At 37.5% G+C, this 20,532-nt stretch overlaps 1 protein-coding gene across 2 annotated transcripts in view; it reads right to left on the bottom strand.

Moving 5' to 3' along the window:
- Positions 1–20,532, bottom strand: part of ZDHHC21 (zinc finger DHHC-type palmitoyltransferase 21) — a 41,480-nt gene that overhangs the window by 11,231 nt on the left and 9,717 nt on the right. For both annotated transcript variants that reach the window (XM_040963294.1, XM_040963295.1), the window contains exons 4-5: positions 14,665–14,776; positions 11,666–11,804 (exon numbers count right to left, since the gene is read on the bottom strand). In XM_040963294.1, the coding sequence (XP_040819228.1) occupies positions 11,666–11,804; positions 14,665–14,776 (251 nt within the window). The remainder of the gene's footprint in view (positions 1–11,665; positions 11,805–14,664; positions 14,777–20,532) is intronic.

Raw genomic sequence — 20,532 nt, 5'->3', positions numbered from 1 at the left:
GAGTCTCCTTTGTGGGGCTGTCCCATGCACTGGAGGGTACTGAGCAGCACCCCAGGCCTCAACACACCAGACACAGGCAGCACTGCTCAAGCTGAGACAACCAAACATGCCTCCAGATGCCACCTCCCCGTTGAGAAACATTGTGGCATTAGGAAGCCACTTACCTGTTCTCTGTTTTTCAAGAAGGAAAACAGTTTAGATTGTATCTGAGATGTGTATATGTGACTTTTCAAAATGACAAAGTAGCCAGTTCAGACGCTGAGCATGCGCTCATGTGGTAATATTACTCTTCCACTAAAATGAAAAATGTCTCTTTAATCATAAAATCCTATAACATCTCTTTGGTTACCCACACTTTTTCGAATGGACCTTAGCTTAAGTTTACTAGAGTCTAAAATGCCAAGAAGCTACAAAGCTATTCTGTACCACTCTCTCTACTCCTCCCAGTCCTTACGTAACAGGTGTTTTTCCAGCTTACTACATCCTAATGGAAATTTATATCTGAAGGGAAAAAACACAGTGCATACTGTTTCATGATTATTATCGAAGGTTTACAAGTTTTTGGTGCACTAACATATGCAACTGTGCCACACAGTAAATTTCATTGGCATCTGATTGCCTAGCTGAGGGTAAAATATTTCAGAAAAACTTTTTTATCTGCCTTACCATTTTGTAGCAGTAAAACCCTAAAAAGTTGGGAGCAATTCAGCAAGAAAACAGGCAACATATTCGCTTACTCAATTTACTACTTAATGCAGTGCCACAGTATTTGGTAGAAGCACAGGAATGAGACAAAGGGGCTGCCTGAATTTTAACCATTGAAACTCAAAAAGAAACAGTCTTATAGAGAAGTAAGAACTATTAATCCCACAAGTGAAATGCCTTGTAACTGTGACCAACATCTTATGTAAGTACATATAATGACGACATATCTTCAACCTGGTATTGCAGGGCAAAGACAAGAGTAACTTGTCTCTGGTTTTCACTTGTCACTGAATGCTTAGGACCATGTGACAAGCAGAATTGACAACTGCTAGAAAACTGCATCCCTAAATGGTTTTCTCTATTAACGTAAGCTGTGTACCTGACATCACTTCTTTCAAGGAAACATAAAAGTTGTCAAAGCACAAGATTTCTATCAGCATTTCAGGATACATGAACCAAAACCCAGATTAACTTCCTATGTATTTTAATATTTTTTTCTCACATTGGTTTTAATTATTCTGTTTGTTATCCATGACTACTAGACACACCTCCCGATCCCCACAACACTCTGATAAATATTTCAGCAATTTTATCCACTCTTCAGAGACTGCAATAAATAAATGACTTCGTAGATATTTAAAACAAAGGTTGAGAAAGCTGAAAATATTCATCTTAAATGCAAATAAGCAGCAGAAATACTCTATTTTAAAACTTATATAAAAAGGTAAATTATAAAGAGATTTACCAGTGTCCAAAGCTACCTGCAACCAAACCCTCTATTTCTACTCTTTTAGCCAAAAGGCTAGGCAACTAGTTGTGCAGCACACTTCCAGGAAGCCCTAGCAACACGAGGAGACCTCAGCCAGTTGGAATAATAACAACAATAATAATAATAATAATGTACCTTCCTAGGAGAAGAGTTGGCTGCACTGCTGAACATTATTTATTTTCCTGTTCTGAATATTGGCAGCATGTCCTTTATCAAAAGGCTCCTTCCTCTCTTCCCCTTCTGCCACCCTATTCTCATAGTTTTAAACGCAGTTACCAGGTTGGTTGTTGTTCTTCATCTAAGAAAAAATTCGATTCATTTAGAAACTATCCAAATTTATTTTGCTTGAAAGTAATGTAAAAGATGCAACTTTAAACCACAACTGTATGTCACAAGCGATTACTTGCATAATCTCTAACACTAATGATTTCAAATAATTCTTTTTTTTTTAAAGAACAAGATTTTCTCAAGTGGAAAAGCAGTAAACATTGTCTATAATGTGACTGCCAGCAGGTATGTATTTCAAAAACTCATTTAATGTCTTCACAAGATGTATACTGCAGTCTTCAAATGAGACAATCTATTAAGATGGGTTGCCCCAGTGAAAACTGAAACAGCAAAGTATGATTCTACCACTCAGGGGGTTCAATGAGGTTGGTATGATTGTTTTTTTAATCGATTAAAGGCACAGACAGAGGAGACAGACACAGTGCCTGACAGGGCACGGATTCACTGCTTCACACCCCACATGCCTGCCACCAGCCAGCACTGGCTCAGCTCGGAAACAGGGTCCGAGAACTCAACCCACTTCTCCCATATGAGGGGCGCAATCCAAAAACTTGAGCCAGCAGTTTGCTACTTCCCAGGATCGACACTGGCAGGAAGCTGGAGGCCAGAGCCAAAGCTGAGAACTGAACTTAGGCACTGACAACAGATGCATCTTAACCGGAAATTAACCATTAGGCCAAATGCCTCCCCTCTGTAATAGTATATTTAAATTTTGTTAATGCTAAAATAACATGAAGTGACTTCAGAAGACCATGGAAAATCTGAATTTAAAAATGTTTATTTAGGTGCAAAAAAAGAAAAAAACCCTGCTGAAATCTTTGTATTTTTTTCATAACATGCATTTACCATGAACATTTTGAGAACCCCTGAGCAGTATTTTTTTCAGGTGGTCCTCAGGGAATAGTTGAATACCAACCTGATAATACCACAGACAGAGAGAAATGGCCAAATGACATTTCTACCAGGTGGTTAGTGTGCGGTTGGACATGTTACTGTACCTATCTGAGCCTCACCATTTCATCTGTAAATGAAAAACCACACTACTTATCCTTTCAGCAACAGTTCTACTGAGTAGAGATTTCTTATTAGTTCAAATAATATACAAACATGAACAGAAATCAAAAACTACGAAATATATGACTAATCATTCATGGATCAACATGTAACTTAAAATATTATAATCTGCAAATATAATGACACCTTTGAATTTAATATTAAAACCATAATTTTCAACTACTGGTTTTGTTAAAAAAAAGAAAAAAGAACCACCAGGCAATATTTACTATAATCTGATAATATACAAAATGATTGGGCATTTGTTTATAATCATTTACAGTGAATATGTGAAGTTTCCAAAAGAAAAAGTTAATTTTCTGCTTTGCCCATCTATTCCATTCATTTAAAATGTCAAAATTTGCTCCAGTTAGAGGGTTTGAAAACTTTGCAATCATTTTAATCCCAGCAACTCATCAAAGTAAGTCATTAACTTCCAGAATTCAAATTATATTGCTATGATAAAGGCATACCATAGTTACATTAACTAACTTAAAGTCTAACATTTGAAAAAGTTTATCAATATCTCAAAGATTACAATCTTTATTTAGTGATTCTAAAAAGAAAGGTTTAATTCAGTCATTAATTTTGAATGAAAATTTTTGTTCAAATTTCAGTAATTTTTCTAAAAGAAGGAAGTAAATACTAATTATTATTTTTTCAATCTTGGGGCCTTTCCTTAGTATAGACACATAATTCAAATCCTAGGGGTTCATGTTCAGCCTAGGGGTTAAGATTTTTGTTAATGGACCTGGTGGCGTGGCCTAGCAGCTAAAGTCCTCGCCTTGAACACATCAGGATCTCATACGGGCGCCGATTCTAGTCCTGACAGCTCCACTTCCCATCTAGCTCCCTGCTTGTGGCCTGGGAAAGCAGTCGAGTACGGCCCAAAGCTTTGGGATCCTTCACCTGTGTGGGAGACCTGGGGGAGGTTCCTAGCTCCTGGCTTTGGATCGGTACAGTGCCGGCCGTTGCACTCACTTGGGGAGTGGATCATCAGATGGAAGATCTTCCTCCCTGTCTCTCCTCCTCTCTATATATCTGACTTTGTAATAATAATTAAAAAAAAGGATTTTTTGTTAAGATGCCCATGTAGAAAAACAGAACGCCTGTTGTGTGTGGCTCAGGCACTGGGCCAGTGCATGACTCCCTATCTCCTTGCCTCTCCAATGAATGAATAAACACTTCAGAAAACTTAAGGGAAAGACATCCAGCACATAGGTCAAGTGAGACTGCTTCTGATAAGGAACTATTGGGGTGTAGGTCATAACTACACTTCTGACTCCACCTTCCCACTGACGAGCGTCTGACAAGGCAGCGCATGATGGCTCCAGGTCTTGGATCCTTGCCGCCACCACAGTACATCCAGAGTGAGTTTTGGGGTCCTAGCTGTGGCCTGGCCCAACCCTGACTGACAAGAGCATTTGAAGAATGAGCTATCAGACAGAGGCTCTCTGTCTGCTTTTCAAAAAAAAAAAAAAAAAAAGCAATCCTAAATTTTTGCACTGAGTCATAATGAACTATAAAGTCATTAAGCTTCCTCTTACTCCTTCTTTTTCCTGAGCAAAGGATACATTCAAATATTTCTTCAAAACTCCACATACAAAAACTTTCGAAAGAAAAATGTATAAATCATTGCATATTCAATGACAGACAAATATTTTAAGAGTAAAGAATAAGAAGACATAGAAAAGTTTTAAGTTACTGTTTAAGCAGGCTTGCTAGGAACTTACAAGATTATGAGAACTATTTGTAAAAAAAAAAAAAAATTAAAGAGAATAGAAACATGAATAAAAACCTGATTCCCAAACTGTTCATGTCCTGGGACTTTTGAGTAGTCCACTCTCAACTGTCTTTCCCTTTACGGTAATCATAATGCACCCATGTTCTACTAAATACAAGTGCTATCACAGTATCAGAGGGAAATGGTCTTTTTCTTGCTCAGTCGATAAGCACCTTCACCAAAATAAAGCATAATAAACAGTTCAAGGTTGTTAACATTTCCTTTCCAAACCCAACTAAAAGCACTGAGCTTTGGGATTTAAGGGTAGGCTAAAGAAGAGGCCATGCTGCCATCTGTCTGACGGAAAGATACAGAGGATCTTCTCTTCAGCTGGCCTGACAGAGAACACAGGGTCAAAGGCCAACACTCCAACACAGAAGATGCAAAGCAATGATGTGTCTCCCAAGTTGGGGCAGAAACTTCTGGGCATCTTTATTCTATATCCCAAACAGCAGCAGAGAAATAGCAACAAGGACAACGAATGAGGTTTCTGCTGTTATCTGGTCATCTTTACACACATACTTAAAATCTGAATACAGCTTTTGTTTGTACAGAAAAATGAAAGGGACACAATCAAAGATCTATGAAAATCCAAAGTCACGCAAGATTACTTGCAGAGTATCACAATGTAAGTAACTATTAACTCACAATGTCAATGGTAATAATAGTGATTTTTTAAAAGTTTTGTTTGTTTGAATAGTAACAAAGGGGGAGAGAAAAAAAAAAAGGGAGGGAAGGACAGACCTTTAATCTGCTGGTTCACTCCTTGGTTACCTGCGATAGCCAGGACTGGGCCAGGCCAACAGCCAGGAACTCCATCTGTACCTCCCACATCTGTGGCAGAAACCCAAGTACTTGGGCCATGATCTGTTGCCCCCAGCCCAGGTGAGTTAACGGGAAGCTAGATCAGAAGGCAAAGGTGGGATCTGACCCCAGGAACTCCAGAAAGGATAACGATATCCCAGGTCTTAGCTTGACCCACCGCACCAAAACACTTCCCTTGTCGGTCTACTTTCACAATTTTCCACCTTTATTTTAAAAAACAAAAAAACAAAATAAAGGTGACCTTTGAAAAAGAACTGCTATGGTAACAATAATTTTTCATCACATAAGCCTTAGAAATACTTGCAAATCTGACCTTAAATGCAATTATTCCTTACTGCCTTAAGCCTTTTGTTCTTCTATCCAGCAATAACTGTTTCCATCTTCCCATTTGGTTAAGCTCTATTTCACCTAAAAAGTCCACAATGAGTTTCATTCCCTAAAGCCAAACAGCTCTTGAATCTAACAACCAAAGAAGTTTCATAATGTACAGCTTGACAATCATCACCCAGAGACAATGACATGAATGTTATCTTCTGGAGTTGTACAGTTTGGTAGCAATGATTAGAAACACCCAGGAAGAAATTTTTAAACAGAATGCTATTGCCACTGGTATCTATATAGAAATAGGCTATGTGAGACCAATCTTCCCTCCAAGAACATCATCAAAAGCCAGATAAAGTCTAATTAACTACTAAAGAGCTGTTTGAAGATACTGGACAGTAGCCAAACTAGCTAGAACTTCAAAGGCCAACATCCCCAGGTGGCACAGGTACACTAAGGTGACCCTTACATGGTCCCCTGCTTTTCAACCTAAACCACTTGTCCATTCACAAACAACACTGTATGAAATGCCAAGGAGAAATACAGGCTCCGGGCATCCTGCATCTTCACAGGATTAGGGAAACAACAACTGAAGGGCACAATGCACAGGAAACACCCGTTTCTCATCTGAAACCTCAAAAGAACGGCATGATATGCATAAAAGCAAACTGAAACCAGACCTACACAAAGACATAACCAGCAATCATAATCCTTACACAATATCGATAAATGTCATCTTTCAAAGAACTTCTGCATTAAGACCAACATTTTGTAATTCAACATTAGAAACACTGATTATGGGTAAAACACAATGGCTCAATTGGTTAAATTCTTCCCTTGCAAGTGTCGGGATCCCATATGGGCAGTACTTAATGTCCCGGCTGCTCCACTTCTGATCCAATGCTCTGCTTGTGGCCTGGGAAAGCAGTAAAGGAGGGCCCAAACTTTTGGAATCCTGCACCCATGTGGGAGACCAAGAGGAAGCTCTTGGCTCCTGGATTCAGATTGGCTCAGCTCCAGCCATTGCAGCCATGGGAAGTGAACCAGAGGACTGAAGATCTTTCTATCATTCTCTCTGGAAATCTGCCCTTGCATTTAAAATAAATAAATAAATAAATATTTTTAAAAACTGGCTATACAAACATGACTAGATTAAGATAAATCTTCTCATACATTATGTCCAAAAAAAGAGTAAATCATATCTGGAGAAAAGATGAATCATTGGGACTTTCTAAAATTTGTTAAACAGAGCTGACAAATATTAAAAGGGAAAAAATTAACATTCATATCAGACTAAGGAAATAAAGAGAAAGATGACAGAATTAGTACTAATTCCAGTAAATAAAAATTGACTATTCCAATTAAGAAAAATGTTCATTAGACTAGTTCTTTTTTTCTTTAAAGAACCATCTGCTATTTACAATACAATTATGATACACTGGAACTAAGAAAGACTGAAAGTTAAAAAAATTTTTTTCAAGATTTATCACAAAAAACATTAACAAAAAGAAAGCTGAAATATCTAAGCTAACAATGGGGGGGAACCATTTTAAGAGAACAATCATAACTACTCGTAAATAAGTGCATTTTATAGTAATAACAACATAAATCAATTTACCAAGAAACTACAATGTGTCAATAATGTATAGCTTCAAATTCTTAAAAATGTTCATGGAAAAACAGGATTAAAGATAATGTATCTTCCATAAACTTTGTGAAATTGTCCAGATATGAAAGCACATCATTCAGAGGCTAATCATGACAAAGTTAAAAAGCCCTAGATTCCTCAACAGGGGCAAATGATCTTGGAAATGATATAATAAACTTTGAGAGTTTATATTTCATTATCTCTAACATGATAATACCATATACTATATGATAACTATAAAAATATTCCACTTAAGATAATAAGGACACTACATAAACTTAGGCTGAGATTAGTTTTAATGCAGTACCATTGAACAATTAATTCTCTCCTATCTCTAGAATTATTCATAATTTATTCATTATGAATTGCTTATTCCTAAAACAAATTTGTTCTTTATCATCTGCAGGTGACTGCCTCCATGGCCACCCACGGGCACCAATCAGCTGGGGCAGTCCTTGATATAGAACCCTCTGAAAAGATAGCCAATTGCTGCCTTATTTCAATCAACTGTGATTCAATCAATTCTGATTTTTTTTTTAATCGACAATACTGCTAACACATCCAATGACTTATGTTGCTTACAGACATGGTTAGTGTAAGGAAAATCTGGTCTGAGTTTTCAAAACCCACTCTGTACTAACTTTCTATGTATTTCTTTAGTATTTCTGATTTCTCAGTAAACTTTTGTGCTACTGGTAGCTGTCAACACTCAGTGTGTGTGGTTAATATACACTCATACGTAAAATGTCTTAGTCTTCAAGTATTAACGTGTAAGTGAAGAGTGACTTACAATTCTTTCAGACCTTTTTAAAAGTTTATTTTTTCATGAACTTTTTGAAAATTCCCCATAAGTATGTATTTCAAATTTTGATATAAAAATAAACTTACTTTTATTTTCAATTTCCAATTTGAAGTACTCTCATATTTACACATCACCCATAATCAAATTTTCCATTTCTCCATTTTAAAAAAAGTGACTCTTCCCCTTAATTGGCATTAATTTTTAAGAGACAAACTGGTTCATAATTCCAAATTTCCTGACCTTCTGGTTAAGTATTAGTGTTAGTTTATGAGCATCACATCCTCATTTGATGATTTTACCTTTCTGTGTCATCAGTCTCCCAGCAATACTGCTAAACAGTCTGTAAAGATTTATAAAATGTAACAGCCCAAAGAGAAACTGTTCTTTACTAGAGTTTTCACTAACCTCAAATGAAATATAAATGGAATATCTATTATATGCCATGAACTTTTACAAATATTATCTCATTTAATCTCATTATTACTCACTTTAAAAAAAGAAATTATAACCCAGAGAGGTGAAACAACGTTTCAAAGGTTACAACTGTAATTAGCATTGGCAGGCTTTGAGCCTCCCTATTCTACAAGTGTCTGCTTACAGAAAGGCCAAGATTTTTCTACTTTCAGGAATGGCAAACTGAATGTGAGAAGCCAGACAGTTAATGCCTTGCGCTTTGCAGGCTGAACAGTCCGTCTCTGCTACTCTGCTATTGCAGCACAAAAGCAAAGAGAAAACAGAAGACGACAGCTGCTTTCCAGTAAAACCTCATCTGCAAAAACAGGCAGAGGGTTGAGTTTAATCCAAGATTCATCGTCTGCCAATCTCTGTGCTATAGCTCAGTGTGTGCCTTGCTATACAGCTTCTAGATCATTAACACCCCTAAAGTTTCCCTCTCACTTTTTAATAAAGGTATGACCATAGGGCCCGGTGCAATAGTCTAGCGGGTAAAGTCCTCACTTTGCACACACTGGGATCCCATACATGTGCTGGTTCCTATCCCAGCGGTCCACTTCCCTTCCAGCTCCCTGCTTGTGGCCTGGGAAAGCAGCTGAGGATGGCCCAAAGCCTTGGGACCCTGCACCTGTGTGGGAGACCCAGACGAAGCTCCAGGCTCCTGGCTTCACACTGGCGCAGCTCCAGCTATTGCTGCTGGAAGATCTTCCTTTCTGTCTCTCCTCTCTGTATATCTGCCTTTCCAATAAAAATTAATAAATTTTTTTAAAAGTATGACAATAATTCTACCCAGCCACTTTAGCACTGTTCTCATGAGAGCCAATCAGGGTAGGTTACTTATGGTTATGATTTCTAACTATAATAGCAATCATATCACAAATTAGTCTGTACATAAGATGAGACACTCCTAAAAATATGGTATTCCTACAATTTCACTGTGAAGTTTTGCTTACATACCTAGGTTTAAAATTCTCCCTTATGAACCTTTCCTGATATTAGTATATCATTTTAATTGCTCAAGTTATATTTAATAAGCAAAATCACCATAAAACCCCATAACCACAAAGTCCTTCTAACATATACAGTCAGGCAACAACTGCAAATACTTCCTTTCAATTATTCAAAATGATCACGAGCAGACATTTGCCTGGCAGCTGAGACATCCACTAAAAGGCATGTGTCACACTGGTAGTGCCTGGTTTGGGCTCCCACAGCTCCAGCTCTGATTTCAGCTCCCTGCCAACACACATCCCAGGTGGCAGGTGATGGCTCAAGTAGCTGAGTCCCTCAAGCAGCTCTTCTTCCAGTGGGAGATCTACATTGTGTTCCAGTCTCTCGACTTCAGACAAGCCCAGTCCTGGCTGGCATTTGGGGATTAAAATCAGTGGATGGCAGCCATGTGTCAATGTGTGTGTCCCTCATTCTCTGTATCTCTTGGGGGAAAATGTCATTTTATACTAAGGAGACATAAAATGCACACAGCTTAAATACTTGCTCTCACTCTTCCTCTCATTCCAAAATACATTACCATAATTGAACATGCTATTTTCTTCAAGTAAAAGATTTAAACGGTTTCACCTGGTATAAACAGTAAAGAACTATTCCCTTCACCAGTTCTGTACTTTTCTTCACTCTCTCCTTCCCTTGCATCCTCTCTTTCTTCCTTTCTCTCACTCTGTCTCTCAAAAATGCACGCAAGGCATCTAGAAAACATGTAATTCAAGTCCAAATAAAATGGGAAGACTAATAAGCAAGAAAGACACAGGTCAGGTTCAACACCAGCTCTCCAATTAAAACAAGCTGAATAATTATTTCCAACCTTTGTGCCTTCGGTTCATTATTTAACTACTCCTATACACTATTTCTTCATCTAGAAAAATGGGGGGAATATCTACCTCACATGACTGCGGCACACATCGAGGTGAAAATTAAAATGAGAGACTCAGCATTGTTTTAACAGCGTCAAGGAATATAAGAAGTTAATCTTCTGCTGTCATCACCCCCAGCACGACATGGCAGTGTGGGCAAGTGTTAACATTTACTGTAGCTCCTCTACCAAATGGGGAAAGCACTGCCTGAAACGTCACCTGTGCGTGAGCACATTCGGGTACCTGAAAAGTTTGTGGAAAAAGTAAAATGGAAGTTTTGGTGTTAAAATGGAAACTCATGCGCAATTTCTCCAAAGCATTAACTTTTTGGGTTCTTGTGCGTATGGATGTATGGATTTCAAAGACTGTTTCACAAAAACAAACATATTCAAAAAAAAATTTTTTTTGAGATGCAAGTGAGACAGATGCAAAATCTCCCATTTGCTGGTTTACTCCCCAAACGTTTGCCACGGCCAGTGGGCCAAAGCCAGGATGCGGGTCTCAATCCAGGTCATCCACACTAGCACGGCCTCCCTGGGGCTGCCTTAGCAAGAGGCTGAAAGCAGCAGCAACAGGCAGCTGTTGACCCTACCACCCTGAGCACTACGTGGCCAATGCAGACCTCGTATTAACTGCTGTGCCAAATGCCCTACTTCTTCACTCTTTTATCTTTTGAAACGTAGAAAGATGAATGTACCTTTCAATTCTATTTTCCACAAGCTTTATGAAGTATATATGTAATAAATCATACATGTAACAAATTTTTTTTCAAGAATCTTTTCCTTTGAGAACATCTAATTTAACAAGAAAACGAATTCCATGTTATTTTTGAAAAAAAGAAAAAGTTACTCTTTCCCACTGTTTCTCATCATTGCATTCTATATGTTATTACGGAATACAAATATATTGTTACTAAAACACAAATATTTCTGAAGAGTCCCACACAGCATCAATGATCATGAGTGGATCTGTCTACAAGGGTATGTCAGGATAGGATCCACTTGCTTAATTCCAATATATTCTAAAACTTACCAGTTGAAAGTTTATCCTAGCTCTTTGTTGTTTTAAATCTTCTGCACTTACAGGAGCCACATATTAATAACTACATACTATGGCTGCTCTAACATTAGTGGATATAAACAATCCTTACCAAATTACGCTTTTTAAGTGGAAGAAAATAGTAGTAGTGGCAGAAAGAAAACATCAGTGCGTAGCAAGTAAGAATCTCGGTGTAGAAACACAGCTGCAGAAAAAGCCAATGGTTATCTTCACCAACACAATTGTTAATCCTAAGAAAAAATGAAAAACAAACAATATTTTAAACTTGCCAAGATGTTCATTACAGGATTAGCAAGACTAAAAAAGAAACATTAACATCCTAACAAAGACAAGTAAGTTACATAGAAATACACTAAAGCTTCTCAACCAGGAAGCTGACTGTACAGAGAAAAGATAAATATGCCACCTTGTATTTGTAAGGCACTTTCTACTTTAAAAAGGATATACGTGGATGGGACCCCTGAGAGGGGAGAACAGATGGCAGCCTCCTTGTTTCACTGATAAGGAAGGAGGAACAAAAGAAGTTAACACACTTGCCTGAGAATCAACAGCTAGAAGAGCCAGGAGCCAAACAGAGTAGAGTAAGAACATTGTTCTGTAAGTTGTGCTTCTGTTCCAGCATTCTAGCTGTTTTCAGCAATTTGAATACTTTGAAATAAAATAGTTTAAGCTTGCTACTTGACATACCTACTAGGCACTCGTAATTTTTCTCATTTCAAAAATCTACCTTTGGTTTCTAAAATTAAAAATGTAATTAAAACTATTTTACAAATATCTAAAGCTATACTTTCTCCAATACAACAGTGAGTCCTAACTAGGTCAAACAATTATTACTACCCTAAAATTTTCAAGGCTAATTGAAGCTAAGTATTTTATGTTCCTTCTAAATTTTCAAAATACTCCCATAGTCCAGCAGAAAGTTCAAAACTAGAAATTGACTGGCATAAATGTTCAGTTCAATATAACATTATGCTGTCATTCAAAAATCCACAGTTTCAATTTTTATCTTAAATGTGGCTAATATGTGTCACTACCTATTTTTTTAGATCAAATATAGAACTAACCTGTAAAACCTTGCACATATAATTCTCAGACAGCATGCTTTGTAAAGAACACAATTCATTATTTTGTTATCTGTAAGCAGTGCTGCAAGAAGGGTGTTTACATGTGCATGCAAGATGCTCCTTAACAACTTTTGCTTAAAAAAGGATGCTTTCTCCTTCTCAGAATGGAGAAATCTGAGAAACAACTACTGTGATTACAGCATCCTTCCTAGCCAGAGAATGTCAAGAAGCACTAAGGTACTCAAAATATAGGCAAGTATAGTATTCTTCTGGTAACATTGAAACTGCTTTAAAAAAAAAAAAAAAGAACAGTCAGAAATACAGAAGAGACTGAAATTTAAAGCCGTTACATAATTAAAATATCACGGTATCTGAAGACATCAAAAATTCTCTTTGCCTCTGATCTTCACTGCACATTTCCCTCACTCTGAACACCTCAGCAGCACTCCCCTAGGAAAACCAATCACCGAGAGGTCCCTGGTCTGCCATCCTTTCCATTTACCCCACCATCCAATCAATATTTGTAAATATTGTGAGGTTGGCCAAAATTGAAAAACAGGCCTGGAAATGGAGGTATCATTCCAAAATTACGAGTCAGGTTAAACTGCACTTTATGTGGCCACACACAAGCCAGTCTTAACCATTCACCAACGAATATCACTAATCTCTACAACATTTCATAGTTGGTAATTTTTCAACTATTGCATTCCCTGGAAGTGAAGCACTAATATCAAACTGTACTAGAAATACTATATTTTTAATCAGAAATACTAACATAAAAAGAATTTTAAAAATTGATCTTTTTAGTGTGACAGGCATTTATCTTGAAATATGTTTCACCTAGCTTTTCTTACTTTATTACTAATGTAATTGCAAATAATATTGAGATTTAGAAAATTACTTGGGGATTAATCTGCTTAAATTCAATGCACACTTTCTGAACACCAACTATATGCCATACATTAAACCTTGTTGATGAACTTAGAGCAATTTAATTCTTACACACAAAAACTACACCTTTAGCTATAATACTCTCATTTTCCCTAATCTTGGTAAATTGCATTCTAGTTGAATAAACCATGAAATCAAGTGAGTTATTATAAGTTGATTACCATTATTAGCTGAGACTTTACTCTTGAGTCTTCAGATAAATGTAATTCAAGAAGCTTGTTATGCAGTTAAACTTTTTATATATGCACACATGTGTGTACAAACATAAATATATATGTATACAGATATATTTATGGAGTGCTACACTATACCAGTTTAAATATTTATACAGAGATCCCATGCTTGGAAAACAAAATTAAATACAATGTCTTGTTCACAGATTTTTGTGACAGCTTTGAAATGAGATACAATACAGAATTCTCACAGCATTTGTTTTCAAAAATTTTTTCCAACTTAACATTTACTTTAAATATTACAAGAGAGCCCCCTATTGACCAAAAATGTTAGTAGTTCAGTAGATCAGTTAATTACCACTTACACACATCCAACATGAATACACCATTAATACCTATCTCCAATATATAACAGATAAAATGTCCTAACTGGTGTGTGAATGTGAGGAGAGGAGAATCATAAAAGTATTTGAAATGTGTTACACTTTATTATACAAACAGACGTAGAAATAAAACAGTGGGGAGTATATGGGTTATTACTTTATAAATAACAGCTTCTATTTCAATGCTTCCTACGTGTCATATACTAAAACAAACTGTTTCCATCCATTGCCTCACTGAGCACCAGTACTTTGGTCCTCCTGACTATCTGGATGCATGTTAATTCTTAGTTCTTTGCTCAAACACCTCCTTATATTATACGTTGTCAACATAGGATCTCTGTGGAAATGGACTCTAGGAACTGGCACAACCACATGATCAATTAACTACATCCTCATTAAAATACTTTTATGAACTGTGCAACTTCAATATCACTTGTTTAAGATGTTAAGGTCTAGGAGAATTTTTTTAAACTAGGTTTCTGTTCTTTCTTAGGTAAAAGCATGTTAGTCTTTTCTTACCATGGACAGTGATGATCCATTCTCCTTACACAGTGGCCACAGCGACTGCAGTGATGGGAACGCTTTGGTCTCATCAAATTACACTTGTTACACAATTCCCAGAACTCTCTTTCTAAAAAAGAAATTAAAATCCACTTACTGCAGGCAAATAAATACTGCCGAAAAATTTTAATAAGTGTTCAGATTTTATTAAAAGTCTTCAACATATATCTCTGAAAGATATTTTTCTTCTTCTACTCCTCCAGAATTGCTGTTCTTAGTTTTACTTTTTGTGTTTCTAATCATGATCACTATAAAAACAAGACACTATCATGATACTCCAATAAGAGACAGCAAACAATGCATTCAGCTGTAGACACTGCTGGAATCTAAATCCAGTGACAGAACCTTAAAGTTTAACCAATTTATTACAGTATAGCATGATTTTATGGAAACATATTAACTTCTACAAATCTTGTTTCCTAAAAGCTCTGTAGAAATAATGCTGAATCTTTGTTTCAATTAGTAAGTAGAAACCAATCCTATAAACACATTGGGAAAACAAAAGGCACTCCTCTTCTTCCTCTCCCCCAAACTTTTTCTTTTTCCTTTTAAATCTGTAATTTATTTCAGGATATGTATGGGAGTAGGTCTAACGAGAATCTCAGATCAGTACAAGAGATATTAGAATAGTTTCAATAGTGAAGATGCTTACAAGATTACTATTTAACAGATAGAAAGAAATTCTTGGGAAAGTGTTATTGCACAGCAGAATTAACCCAGTGCCTATAATGCTGGCATCCCATATGAGCACTGATTTGAGTCCCAGCTGCTCCACCTCTGATCTAGCTCCTTGCTAATGCCTCTGAGAAGAAAGGTGGCACACAGTTAGTCCCCTGCCAGCCACTTAGGAGACCCAGATGTAGTCCGCTTGGCTTAGGTTTAGCCCAACTCCTGCCAAAGCAGCCATGGGGAGTGAGCCAGCAGATGGCTAGTTCTCCATTTCTCCTCTCCTGCTCTCTCCTCTCCTCCCTCCCGCCCTCCCCCTCTCTGTAAGCCTCCATTTCAAATAAATAAATAACTCTTGAAAAAAATCAAACTGAATTCCATATAAAACTCCATTCTACCACCAAGGAACAATTTTCCTTTAGCTAGCTGATAGAATGAACACTTAAGTTATATGCTAAAATTATAAAATCAGCATAAGTGAAAAGGCTTTTTTTTCATTATAAATTGTTCTCATCAGGTTCAAAAAGGCTATGGGAGACAAATCTTCAAAGACAAGATGATTGTTTTTCTATCAAAATATATTTCTCAATAATTTGGTCTTGATGCCAGGAAGTAAAGTTCTGGAAAAAGCATGTATGTGGAGATGTAGTAAGCAAGATCTTACACAAATAAATTTATTTATTTTTTATTTTTTTGCTTCTGGCTCAACACATTATACTAATCCCACAGGAAATACAGTAACATTGTGGCATCATACAGGTTCCTCCTAAAATAGGTCCAGTGCCCTTCAGACCTAATGCCAGCAGGTTCTGGCAAGACCAGCACTGCCAAAAACCCAGTGATTTAGGACAGCTGGTTCTCCCTAATCCTGGGCACTGCTCAGACTGGGAGTGGGAGAAAGGCTGTGCAGGCAATGGTGCACCCACAGCACAGGATCACAGAGGGTTGAAAGTAGTGAGCCAGGAGCTGGGACTATGGAGACCTTGGTGAAAGCCTAGCACAAGAGCCCAGGAATGAAAAGTGCTAGAGGTAGTGGCACAAGCAACTGCAAACAAAGAACCAGTTGCTAAATGCAACCAGTAAAATCAACCCGTAGAATAGTGGGCAACACAGCTTAGAAGCCAGCCCTAAAAAGAAGAATCTGCCAGCCAGAATTGCAATTGGCAAGAGCAAAAGGAAAGACAGAGGCACAATAAATATTACTGATGCCCCCGCAACAAAGGAGCAAAAGCCTTTGTCAACCTCAGAGTTACCTCTGGAATACATCAAGGACATGGGGGACAAATAATTTTAAAAACATGTTACAGAGCTCCATAATATCAATAAGAAGCACATATAGGAGTTCAAGGAATTTAAGGAATTTGTCCTACAGGAAATCGCAACACAAACAAAATCAAGCCAAATTATTATGAAGGACAAGATGGAGCAAATTAAAAATTCAGTGGAAAGCCTCAATAACAATTGGCGAGGAAGGAGAATAGCAGAATTGGAAGATATTTCTTGCCACACTTATGACACAATCAAAAAGCTAAAAGTGGAACTGAGTCAAGCTAAAAAAAAATATTCAAGAATTAATACACTATTTAAGAATTGCGGGAATTCCAGAAGGCCCAGAAAGAGATGCTGGATTGAAAGATGTATTCAATGAAATAATAATAAACAAAATTCGCTAATATAGAGAAAGAATTGGGAAACAACATACAGGAGGGATACAGAACTCCTAATAGGGTTGACCAAGTGTGATCTTTACCACAAAACATGATAATCAAGCTCTCTCGTCAGTTGAACATAAAGAAAGGATCCTTATATATGCATATGAAAAAACAATTAACATACAGAGGAACTCCAATCAGGCTCTGACCACTCAGAGGAAACTCTACAGACCAGAAGAGAATGGAATCACACATTAGATTTTTCTAGTCAAAAAGACAAAAAAAAAAATTCTAGCTTCCAATCTGCTTAGCTCTGACCATTGCAGCCATTTGGGAAGTGAACCAGCAGATGGAGGATCTTTCTCTCCATCTCCCCTTCTCTCTGTAAAATGTCCTTCAATGAAAAAAGAAAAAAACAAAAGAACTGGGGCTAGCACTCTGGCATAGCTGCTAAAGCTACTTCCTGTGATGCTAACATCACACACTGAGTGCCAGTTTCCAACTCAGCTGCTCTACTTCTGACCCAGCTCCCTGGTGGGAGCCTGGGAAAGCAGCAGCAGATGGCCCAAGTATTTGGGTCCCTGTAACTCACGTGGGAGGGCCAGATGAAGTTCCTACATCATGATTTCAGCATGGCCCACCCTAGGACTGTGGCTATCTGTAAAGAGAACCAGGGGAAAGAAGAGCACTTTCTCCCTCTTTCTCCCTCCCCCTCTCTTTCCCTTTTGGTTTCTGCCTCTTTTTCTCCAGCTCCGTCTTTTAAATAAGTAAATATGCCTAAAAAAAGAACAGTGCTACAGTGAGAGAAAACCGAGAATTCTACGGTGGATATCACAGACCAGTGCGCAGGCAGATCCTGTCCACTATCTGCTTTTTTATGACCCAGGAGCAAAGAATGATTCCTAGTTTTAATTAATTAGATAAAATAAATAATAATTTGTGACAAACAAAAATCATATGAAATTCAAATTTCTGTGTCAACAAAATTTTACTTTCAAAGCCCGCGTATTTAAATATTGCATATGACTGCTTTTGTGCTAGAGTGGCAGAACCAAAAACTTGTGACAGGGATTATGATACAGGTCCATAGTACTGAAGCTTTTACTTCCAGCATTTTACAGTAGAGGAGTTTGTCAATATGTGGTTTGAATCCTAAACTTGTTTAAAGAAAGAGTTTCAACTATTCCTTTGGATATATCAAAAACTACAGAAGAATCTGAAATTGAAAAATACCTGTAAAAGCTCAGTTTCACACACATGCACAAGAATATACATTCTTTTGTGTTCAAAGACCAAGAAGATATCACTATAGTAAAATTCTAGAAAGTTTCATCTGGAATGGGTCTGCCAACCCTGCAAATCTGTGAATCCTCGGTCTTTTCCTCTTGTTCTCCGGCTTTACCCAGGTCCAGCAGGATCTTGGTGATGAATGTAATGTGACATGACTGCTTCTAAGACTTTCACATTACATGTCTAATAATACAAAGTAAAAGCATACAGGAGAGAAAATTCAACTGATAATTTAAGGTAGCTATAAAAAAATGAAAATCTACCACAAATCGGCTTTCTAACAGAAAAAAAAAATCAAAACATAAAACAAAGAAAAAAAGACAAACAGTACATGATTGAGGCTATGTGGGAAAAAAGCATCACACTGTTTAATCTGTGTCTTTACTAAAGTTATCAATGTCTGAATGAACATTAAAAAAAAAGGTTAGGGCCCAGCACCGTGGCGCAAGTGGTTAAGTCCTCGCCTTGAATGCCCGGGATCCCACATGGGCACCGGTTCTAATCCCGGCAGCCCCGCTTCCCTTCCAGCTCCCTGCCTGTGGCCCGGGAAAGCAGTCGAGGATGGCCCAAAGCTTTGGGACCCTGCACCCGCGTGGGAGACCCGGAAGAGGCTCCTGGCTTCAGATCGGCATAGTATCGGCCGTTGCGCTCACTTGGGGAGTGAATCATCGGATGGAAGATCTTCCTCTCTGTATCTCCTCTCTGTATATCCGCCTTTCCAATAAAAAAATAATAAAAATAAATCTTTAAAAAAAAAAAAGGTTAATTTGGTTCTGTTTATGACTCAGAAAAGGAGCAATCATATGGTGGACAACTGGCCAAGGAACTAAAGACACCAGCTGGGAAGCCAGCATCTTGTATCAAATTCCTGGCTATGTTCAATTCCTGGCTCTGCTCCTCATTCTAGTAGGCCCTGGGAGGCTGCAGTGATAACCAAACTCCTTAGGTCTCTGCCACCCATGTCGGAAATCTTGCGTGAGTTCCACGCTCTGAGTTTCGGCTTCTGGCATGGGGCCACTGCAGACATCTGAGGAGTCACCTGAGAAATGGGAGCCAACAGACACTTCCAAGTTGCTTATCATGTATTTTTCCTTCTCTCTCCTCCTCTTTACCATTCAAATAAAAAATGCAAACAAGTTATCGTGATTCTAGTCATCACCAAAGCATTGAAGCAAGAGTTTCATGATGAAAATATTCTGCAGCTGACAATGGCTATAGCTGTACAACTCCGTGAATATATGAAAAAGCTACGTGATTATATATTTTAAGTAAGTGAATTATATGGTATGTGAATTACATTTAATAATTTGACTTAGATAGTCAGAAGTTCATAAAGTCATTTCATAAAATACGAAAGTGACAAGGTGTTATTTCATATGTATTATTGCAGGCATATGTACAAATTATTCAAATGATATAAATAGACATGTAATAATTTCAGTTAGCTATTTAATCCAGATGCCAGAAAGTTTACAAAATTAAATTTTTAGGATCACTTACTGGAAAATTGAATATTTCCTTATATTCAAACTGCTTTAATTGTCCTACTAAAAAATATGTACAAAATATCTCAAAGTAATTTAATCAAAATGTGGTTAACATCATAAAAGTACCAGAGCTTTACATTTCGTATTCTGAAGATTCAATCCTCAACTTTCAAATGCTCATGGATTTATTGCATTTTTAACTTAATTAAAACTATATTTATAAACGAATTGGGTAAAAGTACATTAAGAAAAAACTTGATGACTTTAATTTTCCCCCAAAAGCGAATAAAGAGTTAAAACATTCACCTGTATATAGATCTATAGGAAAAAGAGAAAGGCACAAGACCCAGCTCCAGCACAGCAGTCCCACAGGAACAGAAGCCAAACCCACACTCCTGACTGTACCTACCCGTCTCATAAGTAACAAGATGAGTAGAAGCACATGTGTTTTTCAACTGCGTAAGAAAGAAGTTGCTTGAACTTAAAAATCATGAAATTCCTCATAAAAATTGGAACTTTCCATTATTTTCTTCAAAAACCTTTAAGATCCAACATTCAAATGACAGAACAATTCCTCTGTGGCTGAGCAGAGACTACTGTATTTAGGTTCACTGTGGGATTTCCAGTAGGAAAGAGCTCCTGTCGGCCCCTTTTGCCAACTGCCAGGTCCTGGCATTGGCATTTGCAGACAAATTTGAGTACGATGAACCAACTCAGAACTGGGCCCTAAG

This window comes from Ochotona curzoniae, unplaced genomic scaffold (genome assembly GCF_017591425.1).
Source record: "Ochotona curzoniae isolate NIBS_2020 unplaced genomic scaffold, NIBS_Ocur_1.0 scaffold_3208, whole genome shotgun sequence".
Classification (NCBI taxonomy): Eukaryota; Metazoa; Chordata; class Mammalia; order Lagomorpha; family Ochotonidae; genus Ochotona; species Ochotona curzoniae.
This window is presented reverse-complemented; position numbering and strand designations above follow the sequence as displayed.